The sequence below is a fragment of the Hyperolius riggenbachi genome, chromosome 1 (genome assembly GCF_040937935.1).
Source record: "Hyperolius riggenbachi isolate aHypRig1 chromosome 1, aHypRig1.pri, whole genome shotgun sequence".
Classification (NCBI taxonomy): domain Eukaryota; kingdom Metazoa; phylum Chordata; class Amphibia; order Anura; family Hyperoliidae; genus Hyperolius; species Hyperolius riggenbachi.
Window position 1 is genome coordinate 944889 of NC_090646.1, and position 26438 is coordinate 971326.

Below are 26438 nucleotides of genomic sequence, written 5' to 3' on the forward strand. Positions count from 1 at the left end.
ACATGATGGGGTCTGGGGAAAACTCTCCATGTCATCCTGAGTTGTAGGCAATAAGTAGTAAACCAAGGGTCTAATCTATTTGCCATAAATACCTCACAATCCTTACAAGATCCCCTGTAATTACTGTATCTGCATGACACTTATGTTTTAAAAAAAAAAAAAAATTATCTCTACCTCCTTCTGATTGTACGTTTCAATATTGTCAGTCAATGGGAATAGAGTCTGAAGGACGCTCACAGGCTAATTCCAAACGTCCTGCCTGTAAAATACAAGCTCTAGTCTCCAGCAATGCTTAGCTACTAACATAAGGAATTACACACACAGGGTTTCTGTCCCTCCTTCCTTTTCCTCCTCCCCTTACTTGTAGAGTCATGAGACACAGGCTGGGGGCTGGAATGATTTGTCTGTGATCTGTCCACAGAGGAGCAGCTTGTAAGTATTGAGGGCCCATTTCCACTATCGCAGTTTCCGCCACGATTCCGCAGAGTTTCCCCGCACAAGAATCGCACGGGGAAACTCTGCCATAGGGGATAACGGTGCCGCGGCCGAATCGCTTGCGGGAGCGATTCGGCCGGAACCCCCCACAGAATTCGCGGTGGAGGCTGCGGATCCCATAGCCGTGCATGGCACGGCTCATGGGATTCGCCTGCGATCCCGCCCACCCGCTCAGTGCACTAGTGGAAACAAGTCCTAAAGCATGCTAGCAAACTAGCCAAGTATATCTGTAGGTAACTTTTCTTCCATAATAGCACCATCATTTGGACAATCTGCCCTGCTCAAAAGCCCCTGAGTTCTGTCTGTGATGTTTACATTTGGTTCCTATCATTGCTGAACTAGTTAGTCTTAATTTTATCACCTGAGTTAGGCAACAAATATCTAAAGCTTGCTGTACAAACACTGATTTTGATCACCCAAATGGGCCCCACCAGCCAATATTATAACAAATAAAGACTTGGAATATCTCGCTCTGCATGTAATGAGTGTATTTCATATATGAGTTTCACCTTTTAAGTTGAATTAGTGACATGAATGGACTTTAGCAGGATATTCTAATTTTCCGAGTTTCCCCTGTACATAGGTAAAGGCAGAGCACTCACCTCAGAGTAACATCCAGCATTAGTCCTGGTGACACCTACCTATGACATCTCCTGCACATAAGGGACCGTTGTGCTTCATCCAGCCAGTGGCCACGTATGCTGAGGGACTATTGTGTCACTAGATGGGTTACGGCTGAACCCCGCCTTTCTTTACTCAAATACTCACACCCCCTTCAGCAGAACATAATGCCTTCCCTTAACCCAGTGACCCCAAAAACAAACACACAGGTTGTCAATGTCAATGTTGGATTAAATAGGCCAGAGCAGGCTCTTTATTTATCAAACAGTTAAGTGGCATGACAGTAAAACACTTCCGCTATCATTTATAAAGCATTACCACATTTGGCAATGAAGAAAACAGCTGACTTTGCCGAGCACTCAGCAAAATGTCAATTCATCAAGACTTTTACCACATGACAAGCTGACATTCCCGAGCAGTGAGGTGAATTACCAACTTGTGCGGTAATCACCTCATCACATGTCAGTAAATGTCAATTCGTAAAGATTAGAGCAGGTGGTAATGGCTCGGAACAATACCGTCTGCTTTAAAGTGGTGATAAGAGAGCGAAGTCTGTGCAGGACTGTGTGACTGAAGCAAAAGCAGTGAAATCTCCCCCCAGGCAGCAGCAGTGAGATCTCCCCCCAGGCAGCAGCAGTGAGATCTCCCCCCAGGCAGCAGAAGTGAGATCTCCCTCCAGGCAGCAGCAGTGAGATCTCCCCCCAGGCAGCAGCAGTGAGATCTCCCCCCAGGCAGCAGCAGCAGCAGGGAGATCTCCCCCAGGCAGCAGCAGTGAGATCTCCCCCCAGGCAGCAGCAGTGAGATCTCCCCCAGGCAGCAGCAGTGAGATCTCCCCCCAGGCAGCAGCAGTGAGATCTCCCCCCAGGCAGCAGCAGTGAGATCTCCCCCCAGGCAGCAGCAGTGAGATCTCCCCCAGGCAGCAGCAGTGAGATCTCCCCCCAGGCAGCAGCAGTGAGATCTCCCCCCAGGCAGCAGCAGTGAGATCTCCCCCCAGGCAGCAGCAGTGAGATCTCCCCCCAGGCAGCAGCAGTGAGATCTCCCCCCAGGCAGCAGCAGTGAGATCTCCCCCCAGGCAGCAGCAGTGAGATCTCCCCCCAGGGAGCAGCAGAGGGATCGGAACAAAACAGGCTTCCCCTGAATACCCCAGGCTGTGTGGCTGTTTAACCTCTTGGGTTCCTGTTTTAAAGATGTGTATTTCACATCACAAAGCCTGCATGTGTAAAGTTTCTTGAAGTTTTTCTACGCTGTGGCAGTTAAATACATTGTTAAAGACTAATAGACATATTCAGGGCAAGCAGAGGCAGTATAACAAAACATGCACATCTAATGGGAAGTTGGGAGGCCTCTGTAATGCAACCTCTGCAGGAGAACTGGAATGTAACAATACATGTAACAACAGATAGCTACTCTTCTGATGTTACCGCCAGTTTACTTCAGTAAATTACCGCACTACTATCGCAGCTGTGAGCATTTTTATGAATTAGTACACAAAAGTCTAAAATACCGAGTGGGGTACTTTCCCTACCGCACAGCCTTTTATGAATGACAGCCATTGTGTCACCAACAGCAGAAGTCAGCTCTCACCTGTCTGCCACGCGTCTTCTATCCACTGCTGGGCTCTACTTCCTGTCTGTTCTCTGCCCGGGGGGGCACCTGTGTCATGTGATAAACACTGCAGGCCAAACTCTACAGGCACCATGGCAGTACCTTACGTGACCTCCAATCCTAAGCCACGCACACCCTGACGAAGCTTGCAAGGGTGTGGGCGTAACACGTGGGTGGGTGGGGTGAAGCCCTGTGGTCTATTCTCCGCAGCAACGCCAATGGGAGGTCCGCATAGCATGTGTCACTCGCGTCAGCTACCCGGCATGTGATTCAAGCACGGAGCGGGCAGAACTGTAAGCGGCGCTTTACTTCCGTGCCTGGGGGTGTAGATATCTGTACAACCGCCACCACCACCACTGTCCGTGCTCCCACTAGCCCATGCGCGCGCTCCTGTGCTCGTTCACGCTGCCGCCCGCTCGCCCAGAGACCAATGAATAGGAATGCAGTTTGCATTCATTGATCTAAGGCCCAGCAGCAATGATCTGCGCCTTCTATGAGAAGCCGCGCAATCATTCTGAAAAAAAAAGTTTCCCGTCCTCACTACACTTCCTGTACGCGTCCGTACTACGCTTACAGGGCGCATTAAAAAAATGACTGAGGCCATCGTGTGGCCAAATAGTAAAACTACATTTAAAAGCATTTTTTTTAAAATACAAAGCCATATTTTTACATTTTAATTTAACCCATTACCTCCCACACTCCCCAATAGTTACCCCGAAAAATTTTTGTAAAAAAAAAAAAATTACATTTAAAAAAATACATAAATAGTTACCTTAGGGACTGAACTCTTTTAATATGTGTGTCAAGAGGGTATATTGCTGTTAATTTACAAATTATGGGCCTGTAATTAGGGATGGAAGCAAAACTGAAAAAATGCACTTTTGTTTCCAAATAAAATATTGGTGCCAGACATTGTGATAGGGATATAATTTAAATGGTGTAATATCCAGGACAAATAGGCAAATAAATTATGTGGATTTTAATTACGGTAGCATGCATTATTTAAAAACTATAATGGCCGAAAACTGAAAAATAATTATTTTTTTTTTCCATTTTTTCTCTTATTTTCCCATTAAGACACATTTAGAAAAAAATAATTATTGGAAAAAATGTACCACCCAAAGAAAGCCTAATTTGTGGCAAAAAAAAACGAGCTATAATTCATTTAATTGTGATGAGTAGTGATAAAGTTATAGACGAATGAATGGCAGGAGCGCTGAAAGGTGAAAATTGCTCTGGTGCACAAGAGGTAAAACCCCTCAGTTGTGAAGTGGTTAAATTGGTTTGGTTTGTTTCTATAAGGGCCCGTTTCCACTAGGAGCGGTGCGATGCGGCTACATAGCCGCATCGCACCGCGTGTGTGCTGAAACACATGCACGCCAATGGAAGCGTTTCCACTGCGTGCATGGTGTGCAGAGAGGTGTGGTGCGACTCGAGAATCTGCAGCATGCTACAGATTCTCGCACGGCCGCATCCGCCCCCCATCTCCTCCATTGACTACCGCATCGGGAGATGCGGAAGTGATGCGGCCGGCGGCGAAAGTGATGCGATGCGGCTAGGTAGCCACATTCGCATCACTTTGTAATGGAAAATGGCCCTAAGTGTTTTGATAGCCAATGAATGATGCTTTTCTATTTTTCACTATACCCCGAATGGCAACACTTATTGTTATATAAAGTTATACAGTAGCTTATGTGACCACCAGAGGCCTCTATTGTTTGATCTCTAGTGTTTATCACATGACACAGGTGCCCCGGGAGAGGAGAGACAGGAAGCTCAGCCCAGCAGACAGGTGAGTATAGGTTCCGCTGCTGCGTTGGTCATTGCAAACTCGAACGCCGCTAGCGGCGTGCTCCCAACTCGCCGCCAATCAAAGGAAATCTTTCATCCGGTGTGATTGACCAAATCAATCGATGACAGATGAAAATTAATCGGGGGCCCATTTGCTGCATCATTTTCAGCAGATTCGATCAAATGATGGATGGATATCGATGCAAGGAATGGACAAGTTTATGGCCACTTTACGCTGGTAATGTTTACAGAATAACAGATAAAAATAATCCCCACTACTCCTATTGGATCATCTCAGATAGAAAACATAATAAGCGAACGCAATGAGAAATTTCACAAAACAACGTTATGTGCTTGATGAGATATCATATCTGAGATATATCCATTCCAGGCCGGCCAGCCTCTCAGTGAGCTGAGTCATGTAGCTGGTCTGTGTACTCCTGAAGCCCATCTTCTGGTACAGATGTACGGCGTCCCTCTGTATGGTGGTGGTGGAGAGGACAATGGCCTTGCACCCTTCCTTTCTGGCAAAGTCAATGACCGTCTTACACAGGACTTGGGCAATGCCTTTCCCTCTGTGGTTTCTGGCCACTGACATCCGTTGAAGTTCTATATGTTTTTCTCCTCTTGGCAGATACAAGGGAAGAGCAGCCACCATCCCCACCACTTCATTGTTAGACTCAGCAACCCAGAAGTTGTGTCCTTCTTGCTGGAGGTAATATTTCCGGATATCTTTTAGATCTTTAGCCAGAGCCTTCCTGGCATAGGAGTGGAAGAACTCTCTGCCACAGAGCCAGAGCACAATCAGGACAACAAAGACATCTAAGAAGGCCAAGAAGATGGACCCCAGGGTGACCAAGGGGAGAAGAAAGCTGGCCAGAAGGAGGAGCCAGTTCTGAGGAACCCTCAATGCGTTGTAGAAGGCGGGGAGTGTGAGTCCATAACATCCTTGGGTAAAGATTCTTATAACCACTGGATAGTCGGAGTTCTTGTATTGTCGGACAGTAAGAGATGTCATGGTTTACCTGCAAGAGAGAGTTCATGAGATTTACAAAGTTCTCCTAGGAAGCATAAGTAAAATACATCATAGTAGGTTCTGTTACTGGACCACTCCAGGGAGTCAGGGAGAAAAAATCAATTTCCTTCTGATGGGATGCATCAAATGATATTGGCTTCATATTAAAATGTGACTAGAGGCAAATTGAATATTTGTCCATGTGCCCCAGTTCCTCAGAGTTCCCTGTCCCCAGTAACGTAGAGCACTCATATTTCTGATACTGCTGCACTGGCTTACTCACTACAACACATAATTCCAGGTGTGATATCTGTCGTACTTGGCAAATTAACTCTTCTTGTGTAAGACTTGCTGTATGAGAATAGCTAAAAACATCATCAAGGACAACACTCACCCGGGAAACACCTTGCTTGAGCTCCTTCCATCAGGTAAACATTTTACATCAATCTGTTTACATACAAACAGACTGAAAACCAGCTTTTTCCCATCTGCCATAAACTTGTTAAAGTCTGAATCTATTCTGAAATAATTAACACTACAAATTGTTTAACCACTTGCCGACCGCGCACTCATAACGCGCGTCGGCAAAGTGGTAGCTGCAGGACCAGCGACGCACATCTGCGTCGCCGGCTGCAGGCGAATTAATCAGGAAACAGCCGCTCGCGCAAGCGGCTGCTTCCTGTCAATTCACGGCGGAATGGTGGGAGGCTGAGAGGTTCTTCAGTGTTGGGGAAATGGTGGGAGGCTGAGAGGTTCTTCAGTGCTGTGGGGGGAATGGTGGGAGGCTTAGAGGTTCTTCAGTGTTGTGGGGGGAATGGTGGGAGGCTGAGAGGTTCTTCAGTGTTGTGGGGGGAATGGCGGGAGGCTTAGAAGTTCTTCAGTGTTGTGGGGGGAATGGTGGGAGTCTGGGAGGTTCTTCAGTGCTGTGGGGGAAATGGCGGGAGGCTTAGAGGTTCTTCAGTGTTGTGGGGGGAATGGCGGGAGGCTTAGAGGTTCTTCAGTGTTGTGGGGGGAATGGTGGGAGGCTGAGAGGTTCTTCAGTGTTGTGAGGGAAATGGTGGGAGGCTGAGAGGTTCTTCAGTGTTGTGGGTGAAATGGTGGGAGGCTGATAGGTTCTTCAGTGTTGTGGGGGAAATGGTGGGAGGCTGAGAGGTTCTTCAGTGTTGGGGAAATGGTGGGAGGCTGAGAGGTTCTTCAGTGCTGTGGGGGGAATGGTGGGAGGCTGAGAGGTTCTTCAGTGCTGTGGGGGGAATGGTGGGAGTCTGGGAGGTTCTTCAGTGTTGTGGGGGGAATGGCGGGAGGCTTAGAGGTTCTTCAGTGTTGTGGGGGGAATGGTGGGAGTCTGGGAGGTTCTTCAGTGTTGTGGGGGAAATGGCGGGAGGCTTAGAGGTTCTTCAGTGTTGTGGGGGGAATGGTGGGAGTCTGGGAGGTTCTTCAGTGTTGTAGAGGGAATGGTGGGAGGCTGAGAGGTTCTTCAGTGTTGTGGGGGGAATGGCGGGAGGCTTAGAGGTTCTTCAGTGTTGTGGGGGGAATGGTGGGAGTCTGGGAGGTTCTTCAGTGTTGTGGGGGAAATGGTGGGAGGCTGAGAGGTTCTTCAGTGTTGTGGGGGAAATGGTGGGAGGCTTAGAGGTTCTTCAGTGTTGTGGGGGGAATGGCGGGAGGCTGAGAGGTTCTTCAGTGTTGTGGGGGAAATGGTGGGAGGCTGAGAGGTTCTTCAGTGCTGTGAGGGGAATGGTGGGAGTCTGGGAGGTTCTTCAGTGCTGTGGGGGAAATGGCGGGAGGCTTAGAGGTTCTTCAGTGTTGTGGGGGGAATGGTGGGAGGCTGAGAGGTTCTTCAGTGTTGTGTGGGAAATGGTGGGAGGCTGAGAGGTTCTTCAGTGTTGTGGGGGAAATGGTGGGAGGCTTAGAGGTTCTTCAGTGCTGTGAGGGAAATGGTGGGAGTCTGGGAGGTTCTTCAGTGCTGTGAGGGAAATGGTGGGAGTCTGGGAGGTTCTTCAGTGTTGTGGGGGAAATGGTGGGAGGCTGAGAGGTTCTTCAGTGTTGTGGGGGAAATGGTGGGAGTCTGGGAGGTTCTTCAGTGTTGTGGGGGAAATGGTGGGAGGCTGAGAGGTTCTTCAGTGCTGTGGGGGAAATGGTGGGAGTCTGGGAGGTTCTTCAGTGCTGTGAGGGAAATGGTGGGAGTCTGGGAGGTTCTTCAGTGTTGTGGGGGAAATGGTGGGAGGCTGAGAGGTTCTTCAGTGCTGTGAGGGAAATGGTGGGAGTCTGGGAGGTTCTTCAGTGTTGTGGGGGAAATGGTGGGAGGCTTAGAGGTTCTTCAGTGTTGTGGGGGAAATGGTGGGAGTCTGGGAGGTTCTTCAGTGTTGTGGGGGGAATGGTGGGAGTCTGGGAGGTTCTTCAGTGTTGTGGGGGGAATGGTGGGAGGCTGAGAGGTTCTTCAGTGCTGTGGGGGAAATGGTGGGAGGCTGAGAGGTTCTTCAGTGTTGTGGGGGGAATGGCGGGAGGCTTAGAGGTTCTTCAGTGTTGTGGGGGGAATGGTGGGAGGCTGAGAGGTTCTTCAGTGCTGTAGGGGAAATGGTGGGAGGCTGAGAGGTTCTTCAGTGGTGTGGGGGGGAATGGTGGGAGGCTGAGAGGTTCTTCAGTGTTGTGGGGGGAATGGTGGGAGGCTGAGAGGTTCTTCAGTGTTGTAGAGGGAATGGTGGAAGGCTGAGAGGTTCTTCAGTGGTGTGGGGGGGAATGGTGGGAGGCTGAGAGGTTCTTCAGTGTTGTGGGGGGAATGGTGGGAGGCTGAGAGGTTCTTCAGTGTTGTAGAGGGAATGGTGGGAGGCTGAGAGGTTCTTCAGTGTTGTGGGGGGAATAGTGGGAGTCTGGGAGGTTCTTCAGTGTTGTGGGGGGAATGGTGGGAGGCTGAGAGGTTCTTCAGTGCTGTGGGGGAAATGGTGGGAGGCTGAGAGGTTCTTCAGTGTTGTAGAGGAAATGGTGGGAGGGTGAGAGGTACTGTTAGGGAGGTTGGTAGTGGGGTCGGTACCATAGCACTCAGGACATCATACTAGCCCACCACAGCATGGGCGTCCGCACATATGGCAAAACCGGGCATCTGCCCGAGCCTGGCCGCCTGCTGCCCCCCCCTTCCCCCTGGCCGCGTGCCCATGCAGCCAGAAGGAGAGGAACAGCGCAGAGAAGAGAGAGAGCTATGGGCACAGTGGGGAAGGGCGGACGTCTCCCCCCCCCCCCCTTCCCTCACCTTAGGGGGCTCTCTCTCCCTCGCTGTCCCCTCCGGAATGAAGTGTGCAGCTGCTGGGGAGCGGGCGGAACTTACCTCGTCTCGCTCCTGCGCCGGAAGTTCTGGTGCCGCACTCTGGTCTGGATCAGACCAGAGTAGCGGCTAATCCACCCGGCGTGTGCGACGTGAGGAGGTAAGTTCCGCCCGCTGCCCAGCCGCTGCACACTTCGTTCTGGAGGGGAGAGCGAGGGAGGGAGAGCCCCCTAAGGTGAGTGCCCATAGCTCTCCCTCTTCTCTGCGCTGCTCCCCTCCTGCTGGGGCACACATGGCCACCTTTTCTGGGGACATATCCCCCTGGCTACATATACTGGGACATATCCCCCTGGCTACATATACTGGGACATATCCCCCTGGCTACATATACTGGGACATATACCCCCTGCCTACATATACTGGGACATATACCCCCTGCCTACATATACTGGGACATATACCCCTGCCTACATATACTGGGACATATACCCCCTGCCTACATATACTGGGACATATACCCCTGCCTACATATACTGGGACATATACCCCCTGCCTACATATACTGGGACAAATACCCCCTGCCTACATATACTGGGACATATACCCCCTGCCTACATATACTGGGACATATACCCCCTGCCTACATATACTGGGACATATACCCCCTGCCTACATATACTGGGACATATACCCCCTGCCTACATATACTGGGACATATACCCCCAACCTACATATACTGGGACATATACCCCCTGCCTACATATACTGGGACATATACCCCCTGCCTACATATACTGGGACATATACCCCTGCATACATATACTGGGACATATACCCCCTGCCTACATATACTGGGACATATACCCCCTGCCTACATATACTGGGACATTTACCCCCTGCCTACATATACTGGGACATATACCCCCTGCCTACATATACTGGGACATATACCCCCTGCCTACATATACTGGGACATATACCCCCTGCCTACATATACTGGGACATATCCACCTGCCTACATATACTGGGACATATCCCCCTGGCTACATATACTGGGACATATACCCCTGCCTACATATACTGGGACATATACCCCTGCCTACATATACTGGGACATATACCCCTGCCTACATATACTGGGGACATATACCCCTGCCTACATATACTGGGCACATATACCCCTGCCTACATATACTGGGCACATATACCCCTGCCTACATATACTGGGCACATATACCCCTGACTACATATACTGGGCACATATACCCCTGGCTACCTGTTCTGGGGACATCTCTACCCCTGGCTACCAGTTCTGGGGACATCTATACCGCTGGCCACCTATTCTGGGGACACCTATAGACCTGGGGCTACCTATTTTTGGGGAACCACTGCTGTCAGATTGAGTGTATTTTGGGGAACTGCTGCCAGGTGAGAGGTGTCTACATATTAAGGGGGCATTCTGCCTATTTATGTGAAAAGCTGTCTATTTATGTGCCTCATGACTGCTGAAATTGTCTTGTTGCGGGCCTCATGGTTACTGACTTTGTCATGTTGGGGGCCTCATGATTTGTTGGGGGCCTCAAGATTGCTGAATTTGTCTTGTTGGGGGCCTCATGATTGCTGAATTTGTCTTGTTGGGGGCCTCATGATTGCTGAATTTGTCTTGTTAGGGGCCTCATGATTGCTGAATTTGTCTTGTTGGGGGTCACATGATTGCTGAATTTGTCTTGTTGGGGGCCTCATGATTGCTGAATTTGTCTTGTTAGGGGCCTCATGATTGCTGAGTTGGTCATGTTGGGGGCCTCATGATTGCTGAATTTGTCTTGATGGGGGGGGGGCTCATGATTGCTGAATTTGTCTTGTTGGGGGCCTCATGATTGCTGAGTTGGTCATGTTGGGGGTCACATGATTGCTGAATTTGACTTGTTGGGGGTCACATGATTGCTAACTGCGAGACTATGGAAAAAGCTGAATCATCATCATATGAGACAATAGCATTAAACCTACTTTTTCCGCTTTTTAAAACAGAAAATGAAACTGGGAGGTTCTAAAAAAAATGAATAATTTTTTCAGGAGTCGGATGGATGAAATTGTTTATCTTCACAGTTTATTTTCAACTTGGATTTTCCATAATGTTCATGTATGAGTTAAAACGTTTGTATTTAGTTTAAATTGCTGTTGGCACTTTGTGATAGTAAAGTGACTTTGCAGTTTGGACACTTGACCTCCAAAAGGTTCGCCACCACTGTCCTAATCTAATGTCCCACCATTGCTTAGTTCATGTAAACTTGTCTCCACCCACGACCACACCCACATTCTGGTTCATGACCACACCCACTCTTCGGCGCGGCGCGCGTAGCGCGCCACATGACGTAGCTCCATCTTTTGGCGCGCTAAGCGCGCCACACAGCGCCAACCCGGATTTGCGGCACGGCGCGCTATGCGCGCCGCCCCGCTTTTCACTCCCCACTTTTTGCCCCCCCTGGAAAATTTTCTGCGGACGCCCATGCCCCACAGACCCTCCAGGGTGGGGAATTTATGGCAAATGCTGGGTGTCCTCTCTCCTGCTTCTGCCACAGTTGTCATCCACCTCCAGCCCATCCTCACAGGCATGTCTGGCTCATGATGTCACTTCCTACATATGATGTCACTCTGCCACGTGTACAGAAGGCCATCACATGCGGGGATCGGACTTGCGATTTGAGTTCAAATTAAATGTAAAACTTCCAGATACAGTAAAATCATATTTAGCATCTATATTTCCTCATCGTTTTGGCCATATGGCACTATTCTAGCAGCTGGGATATCAGGAGGGGCTAACAGTGCCTACATAGGACTACACTTCCCATGATGCTTAGTGGTGACTGATCACTGCTCATACCCAGCTAGTAACAGGAAGTGCGGACATATTTGTTGCTGTTTTCTTCTGTACAAAATACTGAATTGAACAGCGAGCAAAGGTGCAGCCATATCATCATGTAGCATTATATATATACAGTTTATGGGTACAAAGTATTTCCTGAAGTTCCTCTATTACATGGCAAGGGCTCATGGGAAATCTTTTACAGGCAGAATCCCGCTGGCTGATCCTCAGGTTATGACAATGGCCATGACTGGTTCTCTGACATGACTACAGATTATCTGTTCCTAGATTGTCCCATCCAGATACTGGATATAATCACACAGAGATAAGGGAAGATTAGCCATGTGCCTGAAGGCCAAAGTCCAGGCAGTCAGCTGAGGTCACTAGGTTCATGCCGTGCTGAGGGACATTATGGTTGTAGCTCTGCTATAGATGAACACAGCCACTATCAGGTCTTCAGCTGGTGTCTCCTGGACACCCCGGGTGATATGAGGACATGTATTTGGGTGCTGGCATGCAGCTGTATATTGCTAAAGTGCCAGCCTCAGTAGACAGGCCTTAATCTGGGCACACTGTGGAAGTGTTGGCCGTGACGATGTCAGATGATGGAGTTACAATTAGGTGAAGACCATCAAAGACCATTATTAGCTGATGACCCGGCGTTGCCCTGTTATGTATTTGGCTGTGGAAAACAAGAAAAACTAAATCAAGAGCCCCTAATAGTGTATTATTGATGATGGTGGATAAATTGTAGCAGCCAATTAAAATATACTCACAAGTGTGGGTTGCCAAAGTTCAGGCAACCACTATGTGCACATGAGGTGATATTAGACCTGTCCCCACTCAGGATAAGAAGTCGCTCTCCGCAGAAGGAAACAAGAGTGTGCGCCCCCACCCACCAGGTGGATCACAATAACGTACAGAAGTATCAGAGGTGCCAACAGGATAAAATATCATACATTTAAAACAAAATAAGATGGGGGTAAGGGTGGACTTACTTCCTCAGGACAAACACAACGATTCTATAGGATCAAAAGTTTTAATTCTTATTCCAAAAATATGCAACGCGTTTCACGGGTCTCAAGCCCACTTCCTCAGGCAAAAATACAACAGGAGTAACTTAGAAGTGTGTGTGTAAAGTACAGCGCCTCTGATTTTTGGCTGGTATTTGGCTGGTGTTGGCTGCGCCCAGTTTTTCTAACCCAAACACACAATTACTCAATTACCAAATTGGTGAGCTTTGCGGTCTTTGGCATCAATAATTTGCATTGAAATGAAACAAATCTGATTGGCTGTTTGTGACTCCACCCCCTTTTCTGAATTTTAACCCCAGTCACCCAATGACCAACTGTACCAGGTTTGTGGCTTGTGCCATTAACAGTGCAAGAATGGCAGCAATGTAAATATTCCTGTGAAGAAACGCGGAAGAGCCGCCGCTGTAAGTCAGCGGGAGGCGGCTCTTTCGGCGCATGACATAGCGGAGCGCGGAAAAACCGCCGCGTCTGACGCGGCGGTTAGCGCGCATAGGCCTGATGCGAGTGGTTTGTCCCAGCACGGGGAGGCCGCCGCCGGTGCTGATGGCGGTGCGACCATCCTCGCGCACAGGTCAGCAAATACGTTACAGGACAGTACTGGTGTGGCTGGGACTGATAGTCCACCAAGGTTCAGAATGACGCGCGTGCGTGCAGCGAGGCAGGGTTTATATAACAGCCAGAAGTAGGTCAGCTGACCAGGCTGGTCAGCTGACAATTGCAGCACCATTCATTGGTCCAGCACTTAGGGAGGTGCTGGGCAGCTCTTGTGTATATATAGTGCTGGCTGTTCAGTTGCTGGTTCTCTGGCGATCACAACGTGGTAGCACTCAGACCTGAGCTGTAATCCTACACTTAGCTAGTTTCTATTGATAGTCTAAAGTACTAGTTTGATTGTGATTATCTGTTATGACCCTTTGCTTGCCTGATTACTCTTCTGAACTCTGATTCTGTACCTTGCCATTCTGATACTCTGTTGCCGAACCCCGGCTCGTCCTTAGACCCTGCATCTGCCTCCTGATTTTGTACCTCGATATTTCTGATACCCTGTTGCCGAACCCTGCCTGTACTTTAGTCTCCTCCTCTGCCTTCTGAATCTGTACCTTATCTGTCCGTGTGTTTACGACCTGGCTTGTCCGACCTTGAGAATCGACCTTACTGTTAGAGGCGGTTCCCAGTCCTGATAGTGACACTCCCTCTTGAGTGTCACTCTCGTTCTGTCGTTCCTTCTCTCAGCCTGACTCCTCCTCCCGTGAGAGTCCAGAAGGAATTGTGCAGTACACCTTACTGCACTGAGGCCTAGTCCTCTGAACATTACTGTTTGCACCAAACACTCTTACTATACTCAGGTGTCCAGAGGTTAGCTTATATATCTGATTATCGGTGATACTGCAGATCACCGGTAATCAGATCCTCTCTCTGTGTTACACCGATCGTTACAATTCCCCTTGAAAATCAATAAGTGAATTTTGATTGACTTTTATAGGCTCCACCCACCTTTCTGAATATTAATCCCAGTCACCCAGCGACCAACTGTGCAAAGTATGAGAACCCTACCATTAACAGTGTAAGAATGGCTGCAGTTTACATTTTCCAGTGAAATTTGTATTTGTCTCCGCCCACTTTTTGGTTATGGGAATAAAAAGTATCCTATACTTTATTCCAGGTAATGTACTATGTGTGTGCCAAATTTCCAGTGTGTTAGGGTTAGAAAAAGTGGGCGGAACCAACACCAGCCACATACATACCCGATCAATGTCGGGACATCAGTGGGCGGAGAAAAATACAAATTTCATTGGGAAAATGTAAACTGCAGCCAGTGGCGTAGCTAAGGAGCTGTGGGCCCCGATGCAAGTTTTACAATGGGGCCCCCCAAGCACTCTATATATAACAAATGGTACGGCGCACCAAAACCTAAAAAAGACAACTACAGTGCCAGAGGTGCAAGAAGGCGATGGGGAGCAGCTTGTTAATGATTACCAATATTCAAAGTATCTATACAAGTGATTATTATGAGCACAGGACCAATAGAGAGCTAAAACTGTAGTTGAGGGAGGGCCCTTCGGGGCCCCGATGCGGTCGCTACCTCTGCAACCCCTGTTGCTACGCCCCTGACTGCAGCCATTCTTACACTGTTAATGGTAGGGTTCTCAAACTTTGCACAGTTGGTCACTGGGTGACTGGGATTAATATTCTGAAAAGTGGGTGGAGCCTAAAAAAGCCAATCACAATTCACCTATTGATTGTCAAGGGGGAATATTTAATTGCTGCCATTCTTGCACTGTTAATGGCACAAGCCTCTTGCACTGTTAATCACCTGTACCTGGTACACCTGGCCATTGGGTGACTGGGGTTCAAATTCAGAAAAGGGGTGGAGTCACAGCCAATCAGATTTATTTTATTTCAATGCAAATGATTGATGCCAAAGACTCAAAAGCTCACAAACTTGGTCATTAAGTAATTGATTCATTGTGTGTTAGGGTTAGGAAAGGTGGGCGGGGCCAACACCAGCCAAATACATACCCGGGCAACGCTGTGTCATCAGCTAGTTTATAATATTAGTAGGATTATTATCTGTCAGAGTTCCAGTAGAAGTTGTCAGGTTAGTACTGATGGAGCAGAGTGCTCTGTACACGCAGATAGGCACCCAGTATAACAAGTTACATGATGGAGCAGAGTGCTCTGTACACGCAGATAGGCACCCAGTATAACAAGTTACATGATGGAGCAGAGAGCTCTGTACACGCAGATAGGCACCCAGTATAACAAGTTACATGATGGAGCAGAGTGCTCTGTACACGCAGATAGGCACCCAGTATAACAAGTTACATGATGGAGCAGAGTGCTCTGTACACGCAGATAGGCACCCAGAATAACAAGTTACATGATGGAGCAGAGAGCTCTGTACACGCAGATAGGCACCCAGTATAACAAGTTACATGATGGAGCAGAGTGCTCTGTACACGCAGATAGGCACCCAGAATAACAAGTTACATGATGGAGCAGAGAGCTCTGTACACGCAGATAGGCACCCAGTATAACAAGTTACATGATGGAGCAGAGTGCTCTGTACACGCAGATAGGCACCCAGTATAACAAGTTACATGATGGAGCAGAGAGCTCTGTACACGCAGATAGGCACCCAGTATAAAAAGTTACATGATGGAGCAGAGTGCTCTGTACACGCAGATAGGCACCCAGTATAACAAGTTACATGATGGAGCAGAGTGCTCTGTACACGCAGATAGGAACCCAGTATAACAAGTTACATGATGGAGCAGAGTGCTCTGTACACGCAGATAGGCACCCAGAATAACAAGTTACATGATGGAGCAGAGTGCTCTGTACACGCAGATAGGCACCCGGTATAACAAGTTAGATGATGGAGCAGAGTGCTCTGTACACGCAGATAGGCACCCGGTATAACAAGTTACATGATGGAGCAGAGTGCTCTGTACACGCAGATAGGCACCCAGTATAACAAGTTACATGATGGAGCAGAGTGCTCTGTACACGCAGATAGGCACCCAGTATAACAAGTTACATGATGGAGCAGAGTGCTCTGTACACGCAGATAGGCACCCAGTATAACAAGTTACATGATGGAGCAGAGTGCTCTGTACACGCAGATAGGCACCCAGTATAACAAGTTACATGATGGAGCAGAGAGCTCTGTACACGCAGATAGGCACCCAGTATAACAAGTTACATGATGGAGCAGAGTGCTCTGTACACGCAGATAGGCACCCAGTATAACAAGTTACATGATGGAGCAGAGTGCTCTGTACACGCAGATAGGCACCCAGAATAACAAGTTACATGATGGAGCAGAGTGCTCTGTACACGCAGATAGGCACCCAGAATAACAAGTTACATGATGGAGCAGAGAGCTCTGTACACGCAGATAGGCACCCAGTATAACAAGTTACATGATGGAGCAGAGTGCTCTGTACACGCAGATAGGCACCTAGTATAACAAGTTACATGATGGAGCAGAGAGCTCTGTACACGCAGATAGGCACCCAGTATAACAAGTTACATGATGGAGCAGAGTGCTCTGTACACGCAGATAGGCACCCAGTATAACAAGTTACATGATGGAGCAGAGTGCTCTGTACACGCAGATAGGAACCCAGTATAACAAGTTACATGATGGAGCAGAGTGCTCTGTACACGCAGATAGGCACCCAGAATAACAAGTTACATGATGGAGCAGAGTGCTCTGTACACGCAGATAGGCACCCGGTATAACAAGTTAGATGATGGAGCAGAGTGCTCTGTACACGCAGATAGGCACCCGGTATAACAAGTTACATGATGGAGCAGAGTGCTCTGTACACGCAGATAGGCACCCAGTATAACAAGTTACATGATGGAGCAGAGTGCTCTGTACACGCAGATAGGCACCCAGTATAACAAGTTACATGATGGAGCAGAGTGCTCTGTACACGCAGATAGGCACCCGGTATAACAAGTTAGATGATGGAGCAGAGTGCTCTGTACACGCAGATAGGCACCCGGTATAACAAGTTACATGATGGAGCAGAGAGCTCTGTACACGCAGATAGGCACCCGGTATAACAAGTTACATGATGGAGCAGAGTGCTCTGTACACGCAGATAGGCACCCAGTATAACAAGTTACATGATGGAGCAGAGTGCTCTGTACACGCAGATAGGCACCCAGTATAACAAGTTACATGATGGAGCAGAGTGCTCTGTACACGCAGATAGGCACCCGGTATAACAAGTTACATGATGGAGCAGAGAGCTCTGTACACGCAGATAGGCACCCAGTATAACAAGTTACATGATGGAGCAGAGTGCTCTGTACACGCAGATAGGCACCCAGAATAACAAGTTACATGATGGAGCAGAGAGCTCTGTACACGCAGATAGGCACCCAGTATAACAAGTTACATGATGGAGCAGAGTGCTCTGTACACGCAGATAGGCACCCAGAATAACAAGTTACATGGTGGAGCAGAGAGCTCTGTACACGCAGATAGGCACCCAGAATAACAAGTTACATGATGGAGCAGAGAGCTCTGTACACGCAGATAGGCACCAAGTATAACAAGTTACATGATGGAGCAGAGAGCTCTGTACACGCAGATAGGCACCCAGTATAACAAGTTACATGATGGAGCAGAGTGCTCTGTACACGCAGATAGGCACCCAGTATAACAAGTTACATGATGGAGCAGAGTGCTCTGTACACGCAGATAGGCACCCAGAATAACAAGTTACATGGTGGAGCAGAGTGCTCTGTACACGCAGATAGGCACCCAGTATAACAAGTTACATGATGGAGCAGAGTGCTCTGTACACGCAGATAGGCACCCAGTATAACAAGTTACATGATGGAGCAGAGTGCTCTGTACACGCAGATAGGCACCCAGAATAACAAGTTACATGATGGAGCAGAGTGCTCTGTACACGCAGATAGGCACCCAGTATAACAAGTTACATGATGGAGCAGAGTGCTCTGTACACGCAGATAGGCACCCAGAATAACAAGTTACATGATGGAGCAGAGAGCTCTATACACGCAGATAGGCACCCAGTATAACAAGTTACATGATGGAGCAGAGTGCTCTGTACACGCAGATAGGCACCCAGTATAACAAGTTACATGATGGAGCAGAGAGCTCTGTACACGCAGATAGGCACCCAGTATAACAAGTTACATGATGGAGCAGAGTGCTCTGTACACGCAGATAGGCACCCAGTATAACAAGTTACATGATGGAGCAGAGTGCTCTGTACACGCAGATAGGAACCCAGTATAACAAGTTACATGATGGAGCAGAGTGCTCTGTACACGCAGATAGGCACCCGGTATAACAAGTTAGATGATGGAGCAGAGTGCTCTGTACACGCAGATAGGCACCCGGTATAACAAGTTACATGATGGAGCAGAGTGCTCTGTACACGCAGATAGGCACCCAGTATAACAAGTTACATGATGGAGCAGAGTGCTCTGTACACGCAGATAGGCACCCAGTATAACAAGTTACATGATGGAGCAGAGTGCTCTGTACACGCAGATAGGCACCCGGTATAACAAGTTAGATGATGGAGCAGAGTGCTCTGTACACGCAGATAGGCACCCGGTATAACAAGTTACATGATGGAGCAGAGAGCTCTGTACACGCAGATAGGCACCCGGTATAACAAGTTACATGATGGAGCAGAGTGCTCTGTACACGCAGATAGGCACCCAGTATAACAAGTTACATGGTGGAGCAGAGTGCTCTGTACACGCAGATAGGCACCCAGTATAACAAGTTACATGATGGAGCAGAGTGCTCTGTACACGCAGATAGGCACCCAGAATAACAAGTTACATGATGGAGCAGAGAGCTCTGTACACGCAGATAGGCACCCAGTATAACAAGTTACATGATGGAGCAGAGTGCTCTGTACACGCAGATAGGCACCCAGAATAACAAGTTACATGGTGGAGCAGAGAGCTCTGTACACGCAGATAGGCACCCAGAATAACAAGTTACATGATGGAGCAGAGAGCTCTGTACACGCAGATAGGCACCAAGTATAACAAGTTACATGATGGAGCAGAGAGCTCTGTACACGCAGATAGGCACCCAGTATAACAAGTTACATGATGGAGCAGAGTGCTCTGTACACGCAGATAGGCACCCAGTATAACAAGTTACATGATGGAGCAGAGAGCTCTGTACACGCAGATAGGCACCCAGTATAACAAGTTACATGATGGAGCAGAGTGCTCTGTACACGCAGATAGGCACCCGGTATAACAAGTTACATGATGGAGCAGAGTGCTCTGTACACGCAGATAGGCACCCGGTATAACAAGTTACATGGTGGAGCAGAGTGCTCTGTACACGCAGATAGGCACCCAGTATAACAAGTTACATGATGGAGCAGAGAGCTCTGTACACGCAGATAGGCACCCAGTATAACAAGTTACATGATGGAGCAGAGTGCTCTGTACACGCAGATAGGCACCCAGTATAACAAGTTACATGATGGAGCAGAGAGCTCTGTACACGCAGATAGGCACCCAGTATAACAAGTTACATGATGGAGCAGAGAGCTCTGTACACGCAGATAGGCACCCAGTATAACAAGTTACATGATGGAGCAGAGTGCTCTGTACACGCAGATAGGCACCCAGTATAACAAGTTACATGATGGAGCAGAGTGCTCTGTACACGCAGATAGGCACCCAGTATAACAAGTTACATGGTGGAGCAGAGTGCTCTGTACACGCAGATAGGCACCCAGTATAACAAGTTACATGATGGAGCAGAGAGCTCTGTACACGCAGATAGGCACCCAGTATAACAAGTTACATGATGGAGCAGAGTGCTCTGTACACGCAGATAGGCACCCAGTATAACAAGTTACATGATGGAGCAGAGTGCTCTGTACACGCAGATAGGCACCCAGTATAACAAGTTACATGATGGAGCAGAGAGCTCTGTACACGCAGATAGGCACCCAGTATAACAAGTTACATGATGGAGCAGAGTGCTCTGTACACGCAGATAGGCACCCAGTATAACAAGTTACATGATGGAGCAGAGAGCTCTGTACACGCAGATAGGCACCCAGTATAACAAGTTACATGATGGAGCAGAGAGCTCTGTACACGCAGATAGGCACCCGGTATAACAAGTTACATGATGGAGCAGAGTGCTCTGTACACGCAGATAGGCACCCAGAATAACAAGTTACATGATGGAGCAGAGTGCTCTGTACACACAGATAGGCACCCAGTATAACAAGTTACATGATGGAGCAGAGTGCTCTGTACACGCAGATAGGCACCAAGTATAACAAGTTACATGATGGAGCAGAGAGCTCTGTACACGCAGATAGGCACCCAGTATAACAAGTTACATGATGGAGCAGAGAGCTCTGTACACGCAGATAGGCACCCGGTATAACAAGTTACATGATGGAGCAGAGTGCTCTGTACACGCAGATAGGCACCCAGTATAACAAGTTACATGATGGAGCAGAGTGCTCTGTACACGCAGATAGGCACCCAGTATAACAAGTTACATGATGGAGCAGAGTGCTCTGTACACGCAGATAGGCACCCAGTAAAGGCCTCCTGCACACTACATGCGTTTCCCAATCTGATTTGCAATTTTTAATCGGTACTTCATGTTGCATTTGTTCAGAGTTTTTCTTCTTATATTGATAGCATCCAGGGAAAACTGGAATTGCAAATCAGAAATGCAAATATGGGATTTGCAGTGTGCAGGGGGCCTCACAAGCTGGAACTCTTTACTGAAGAAAAACATGCAGACATATATCAAACACCACCATCAGGAAATGCAGGAGGCTGCCATATTTATCTCCTTTTTAACAAAGCTTGGCTGCGGTAGTGTGTGAATCACACCAGAAACGAGCATGCTGCTAATCTTGTCAGATCTGACAATAATGTCAGAAACACCTGATCTGCTGCATGCTTGTTCAGGGGCTGTGGCTAAAAGTATTAGAGGCAGAGGATCAGCAGGACTGCCAGGCAACTGGTACTTATAAGGAAATAAGTATGGCTGCCTCTGTATCCCTCTTTAAGCAATACCAGTTGCCTGGCAGTCCTGCTGATCCTCTGCTTCTAAAATTTTTAGCTACAGCCCCTGAACAAGCATGCAGCAGATCAGGTGTTTCGGACATTATTGTCAGATCTGACAAGATTAGTTGCATGCCTGTTTCTGGTGTGTGATTCAGACACTACTGCAGCCAAATAGATCAGCAGAGCTAGTATTGTTTAACAAGAAATAAATATGTCCGCCTCCATATCCCACTTGTGTGTCTATGCCAGGAAAATGCCGGACTAACCTCTCTTCCGTCACCGTCTCCCGGAGAAATCACCAGATTGGAAGCTTTTCTAACTTGATTCCGATGTGGCTGTGTGGAGATTGACAATGGGTGATCTGTAATCTGCCAGTTATGTCAGTATACAGATTACAGACACGCATCAGCGGGGGGAAAAATGCAATTTATGATCTGTAGAAATCATGTGTTTCCAGTACAGAGTCAGTCTAACTCCTGAGCTAATATTTGCACAGCAATCCAAATATCGCTCATCTGATATGAGGCGTCGCTGCCAAAGTCAGCTCAACCATTAACCCTTGCCCACACACACACAAATATCTGCCAACGTGTGTATACCCACAATGCGTTCCACGATGCGTTACAATCCGGCGTCACGTGACTACAAATACTTCCTCCTTCAACTTGGAAGGAGGAAGTGTTTGTAATCACATGACCGCGGCTTGGAACGCGGGACAGACGGAAGAAGACACACAATGATGAGTCAGCTAGTTAATATTACAGAGCTACGCAAATCCAACATGAATACAGACTGTTTCTGATTGCTTGATCCTCATCAGTGCATGGCATGGATTAATATGGCTCTCTGTATGGGGCTGCACACTCCTGGGAGTTCTGGTTCACCATGAGCTTGCTGGGTACTCTGTAGCTCTCTGTGTGTTTCAAGTTCTGTTCCATAGAGCCACATAAATCCATGCCATGCACTGATGAGGATTAACCAGCGTGAAACAGTCTGTATACATGTTGGATTATTGTGGATCTGTACAATTAACAAGATGACCCATCATTGCATTCCAGTGGTTCTGGGGGTGTGGTTAGCTCACAGGGACAACAATAGTTCATTTGCATATATCAGCAATGATGCATTGTGGGGCTCCTCCTACATAGCACCCAACTGTCCCTCTTTGGGGATCCTGTCCCTCTGTCCCGCTTTCTTCCTCATTTGTCGCTCTTCCAGGACTGATGTACAGATCTATGTAAATATGTGTATTTTATCTACTGAAAAATATAATGCCCATAATTTAAACTGGTCCTTTCTATCCTGATTCATTTTCCTTCATATTAACATTTGGAAATAAAAATATATCAGTGTGGTTTGAGTTATAAAACAGCTAGGCATGACTATGGGTGTGGTGGGGGCGTGGTTAGGGGTGTGCCAGGGGCGTGATTAGGGGTGTGCCGGGGGAGTAATTCGGTGTGTGGCGGGGGTGTGATTAGGGGTGTGGAGGGGGCGTGGTTAGGGATGTTGCGGGGGGGGTGTGTGCCATGGCGTTATTAGGGGTTGTGACGGGGGCGTTATTAGGGGTGTGCCGGGGGCGTGGTACAAGTGTCCCTCTTTCTTATCTCAGAAAGTTGGGAGGTAGGCCTCATATGCTCACTCCAACCTGAATAATCCCTAATACCTTCTGTATTAGGAAGGGGCACACTTCTGTATTGCACTGCATTCTAGTAAGGAGGCTGTTTGATCTCTTTCAGCCCCTAACACACTCCTGGGAGTTCTGCTTCACCCTGAGCTTGCTGGGTACTCTGTAACTGTAATACTATTCCTATCAGGGCAGCCATCAGGGGGGGACAACTGACACTGCAGTGAGGGGCCCAGGGCTTCTGGGGGCCCTGCCCTCACCCCCAAGCGCTGTAAGGACTGCATGTGCTGGCTGCGGGCCCGTGGCTCACTCACCAGCACACCGTGTTCCAGCACTGAGAGAAGAGTGACACCAGCGCTTGAACGTGGGGAGCAGATGAGTGAGACCACTACAGCGGACTACCTATACTTGGGGCACCACGTATATCTAGCTACAGGCTACCTATACTGGGCTACCACCTATACCTGGCTACCTATACTGGGGCACCACCTATATCTGGCTACAGGCTACGCATAATGGGGCACCACCTATACCTGGCTACCTATACTGGGGCACCACCTATACCTTGCTACCTATACTGGGGCACCACCTATACCTAGCTGCCTATACTGGGGCTGAAACCACCTCTACCTAGCTACCTATACTGGGGCACCACCTATACCTGGCTACCTATACTGGGGCTGGAACCACATATACCTAGCTGCCTATACTGGGGCACCACCTATACCTAGCTGCCTATACTGGGGCTGAAACCACTTATACCTAGCTACCTATACTGGGGCACCACCACCTGGCTACCTATACTGGGGCTGGAACCACCTATACCTAGCTGCCTATACTGGGGCTGAAACCACTTATACCTAGCTACCTATACCGGGGCACCACCTATACCTGGCTACCTATACTGGGGCTGGAACCACCTATACCTAGCTACCTATACTGGGGCACCACCTATACCTAGCTGCCTATACTGGGATTGGAACCACCTCTACTTAGCTACCTATACTGGGGCACCACCTATACCTAGCTGCCTATACTGGGGCTGAAACCACTTATAATTAGCTACCTATACTGGGGCACTACCAATACCTGGCTACCTATACTGGGATTGGAACCACCTCTACTTAGCTTAGCTACCTATACTGGGGCACCACCTATACCTGGCTACCTATACTGGGGCACCACCTATACCTAGCTACCTATGCTGGGGCTGAAACCACTTATACCTAGCTACCTATACTGGGGCACCACCTATATCTGGCTACCTATACTGGGGCTGGAACCACCTCTACTTAGCTTAGCTACCTATACTGGGGCACCACCTATACCTAGCTACCTATACTGGGGCACCACCTATACCTAGCTACCTATACTGGGGCACCACCTATATCTGGCTACCTATACTGGGGCTGGAACCACCTCTACTTAGCTTAGCTACCTATACTGGGGCACCACCTATATCTGGCTACCTATACTGGGGCTGGAACCACCTCTACTTAGCTTAGCTACCTATACTGGGGCACCACCTATACCTAGCTACCTATACTGGGGCACCACCTATACCTAGCTACCTATACTGGGGCACCACCTATATCTGGCTACCTATACTGGGGCTGGAACCACCTCTACTTAGCTTAGCTACCTATACTGGGGCACCACCTATACCTAGCTACCTATACTGGGGCACCACCTATATCTGGCTACCTATACTGGGGCTGGAACCACCTCTACTTAGCTTAGCTACCTATACTGAGGCACCACCTGTACCTGGCTAACCTATACTGGTGCACCACTCATACCAGGCTACCTATACTGGGGGCAACTATACCAGGCTACCTATACCAGGGCACCACCTATAGTTCAATACCTATACTGGGGGCACCTGTATCTTTCTGGCCTATACTGAGGCGCCAGCTACACCAGGCTACCTATACTGGGGCACCACCTATAGCTGGCTAGTGCAGGGGGACGAGCGGAGACAGAAAGGGGACAAGAGGTAACACGGGGATAAAAGAGGCACAGTGGGAACAGAGGCAGACAAAAGAGGCACAGGGGGAACAGAGATGAGACGGGAACATGAGGTCACACAGAGGGACACAAAAGAGGCACAAGCTGAGGTGAGACAGAGGGGGACAAAAGAGGCACAGGAAGAAAAGAGGGGGACAAAAGAGAACGGATAAAGGATAAGAACGGACCTACAAGTCCCTATCTTATTTGTTAACCGGGTACTACCTGTATTTCGCTAGTATTTGGCTCCACCCACAACATGCCATGGCCACGCCCACTTTTGCTGCATCACGCAATGGTGCAGTGCCCAGTGCCGTGGCTTCCAGCAGGAGGAGCGAGGAGGGAACCATGTGCTCGGCTTACACTATCAGCACTCTGGATCTCTCAGGAACACTCTGGTGGGCGGGGGGGGGGGGGGCACAATGGTGCAGTGCCCAGTGGCGTGGCTTCAAGCAGGAGGAGCGAGGAGGGAACCATGTGCTCAGCTTACACTATCAGCACTCTGGATCTCTCAGGAACACTCTGGTGGGCGGGGGGGGGGGGGGGGGGGGGAGGGCGGCACAATGGTGCAGTGCCCAGTGGCGTGGCTTCCAGCAGGAGGAGCGAGGAGGGAACCATGTGCTCAGCTTACACTATCAGCACTCTGGATCTCTCAGGAACACTCTGGTGGGGGGGGGGGGGGGGGGCACAATGGTGCAGTGCCCAGTGGCGTGGCTTCAAGCAGGAGGAGCGAGGAGGGAACCATGTGCTCAGCTTACACTATCAGCACTCTGGATCTCTCAGGAACACTCTGGTGGGCGGGGGGGGCGGCACAATGCTGCAGTGCCCAGTGGAGTGGCTTCAAGCAGGAGGAGCGAGGAGGGAACCATGTGCTCAGCTTACACTATCAGCACTCTGGATCTCTCAGGAACACTCTGGTGGGGGGGGGGCCGGCACAATGCTGCAGTGCCCAGTGGAGTGGCTTCAAGCAGGAGGGGCGGGGAAGGAACCATGTGCTCGGCTTACACTATCAGCACTCTGGATCTCTCAGGAACACTCTGGTGGGGGGGGGGCGTCACAATGGTGCAGTGCCCAGTGGCGTGGCTTCAAGCAGGAGGAGCGAGGAGGGAACCATGTGCTCAGCTTACACTATCAGCACTCTGGATCTCTCAGGAACACTCTGGTGGGCGGGGGGGGGGGGGGGGCGGCACAATGGTGCAGTGCCCAGTGGCGTGGCTTCCAGCAGGAGGGGCGGGGAAGGAACCATGTGCTCGGCTTACACTATCAGCACTCTGGATCTCTCAGGAACACTCTGGTGGGGGGGGGGGGGGCAGGGGCGGCACAATGGTGCAGTGCCCAGTGGCGTGGCTTCCAGCAGGAGGGGCGGGGAAGGAACCATGTGCTCGGCTTACACTATCAGCACTCTGGATCTCTCAGGAACACTCTGGTGGGGGGGGGGCGTCACAATGGTGCAGTGCCCAGTGGCGTGGCTTCAAGCAGGAGGAGCGAGGAGGGAACCATGTGCTCAGCTTACACTATCAGCACTCTGGATCTCTCAGGAACACTCTGGTGGGCGGGGG

General features: G+C 49.1%; 1 protein-coding gene across 1 annotated transcript; it reads right to left on the reverse strand.

The window, feature by feature from the left end:
- Positions 1–1341: 1341 nt before the first annotated feature.
- On the reverse strand, positions 1342–21741 carry LOC137562195 (probable N-acetyltransferase CML1). The gene is made up of 2 exons (XM_068273530.1): positions 21515–21741; positions 1342–5537 (listed from the first exon to the last, which is right to left on the reverse strand). The coding sequence occupies exon 2, from the start codon at positions 5528–5530 to the stop codon at positions 4859–4861; it is 672 nt and encodes a 223-aa protein (XP_068129631.1). The 5' UTR covers positions 5531–5537; positions 21515–21741; the 3' UTR covers positions 1342–4858.
- Between the last annotated feature and the right edge of the window lie 4697 nt (positions 21742–26438).

Excerpts from the sequence above, each read along its gene's own strand:
- LOC137562195 (XM_068273530.1), bottom strand. The coding sequence starts at position 5,530 with ATGACATCTCTTACTGTCCGACAATACAAGAACTCCGACTATCCAGTG.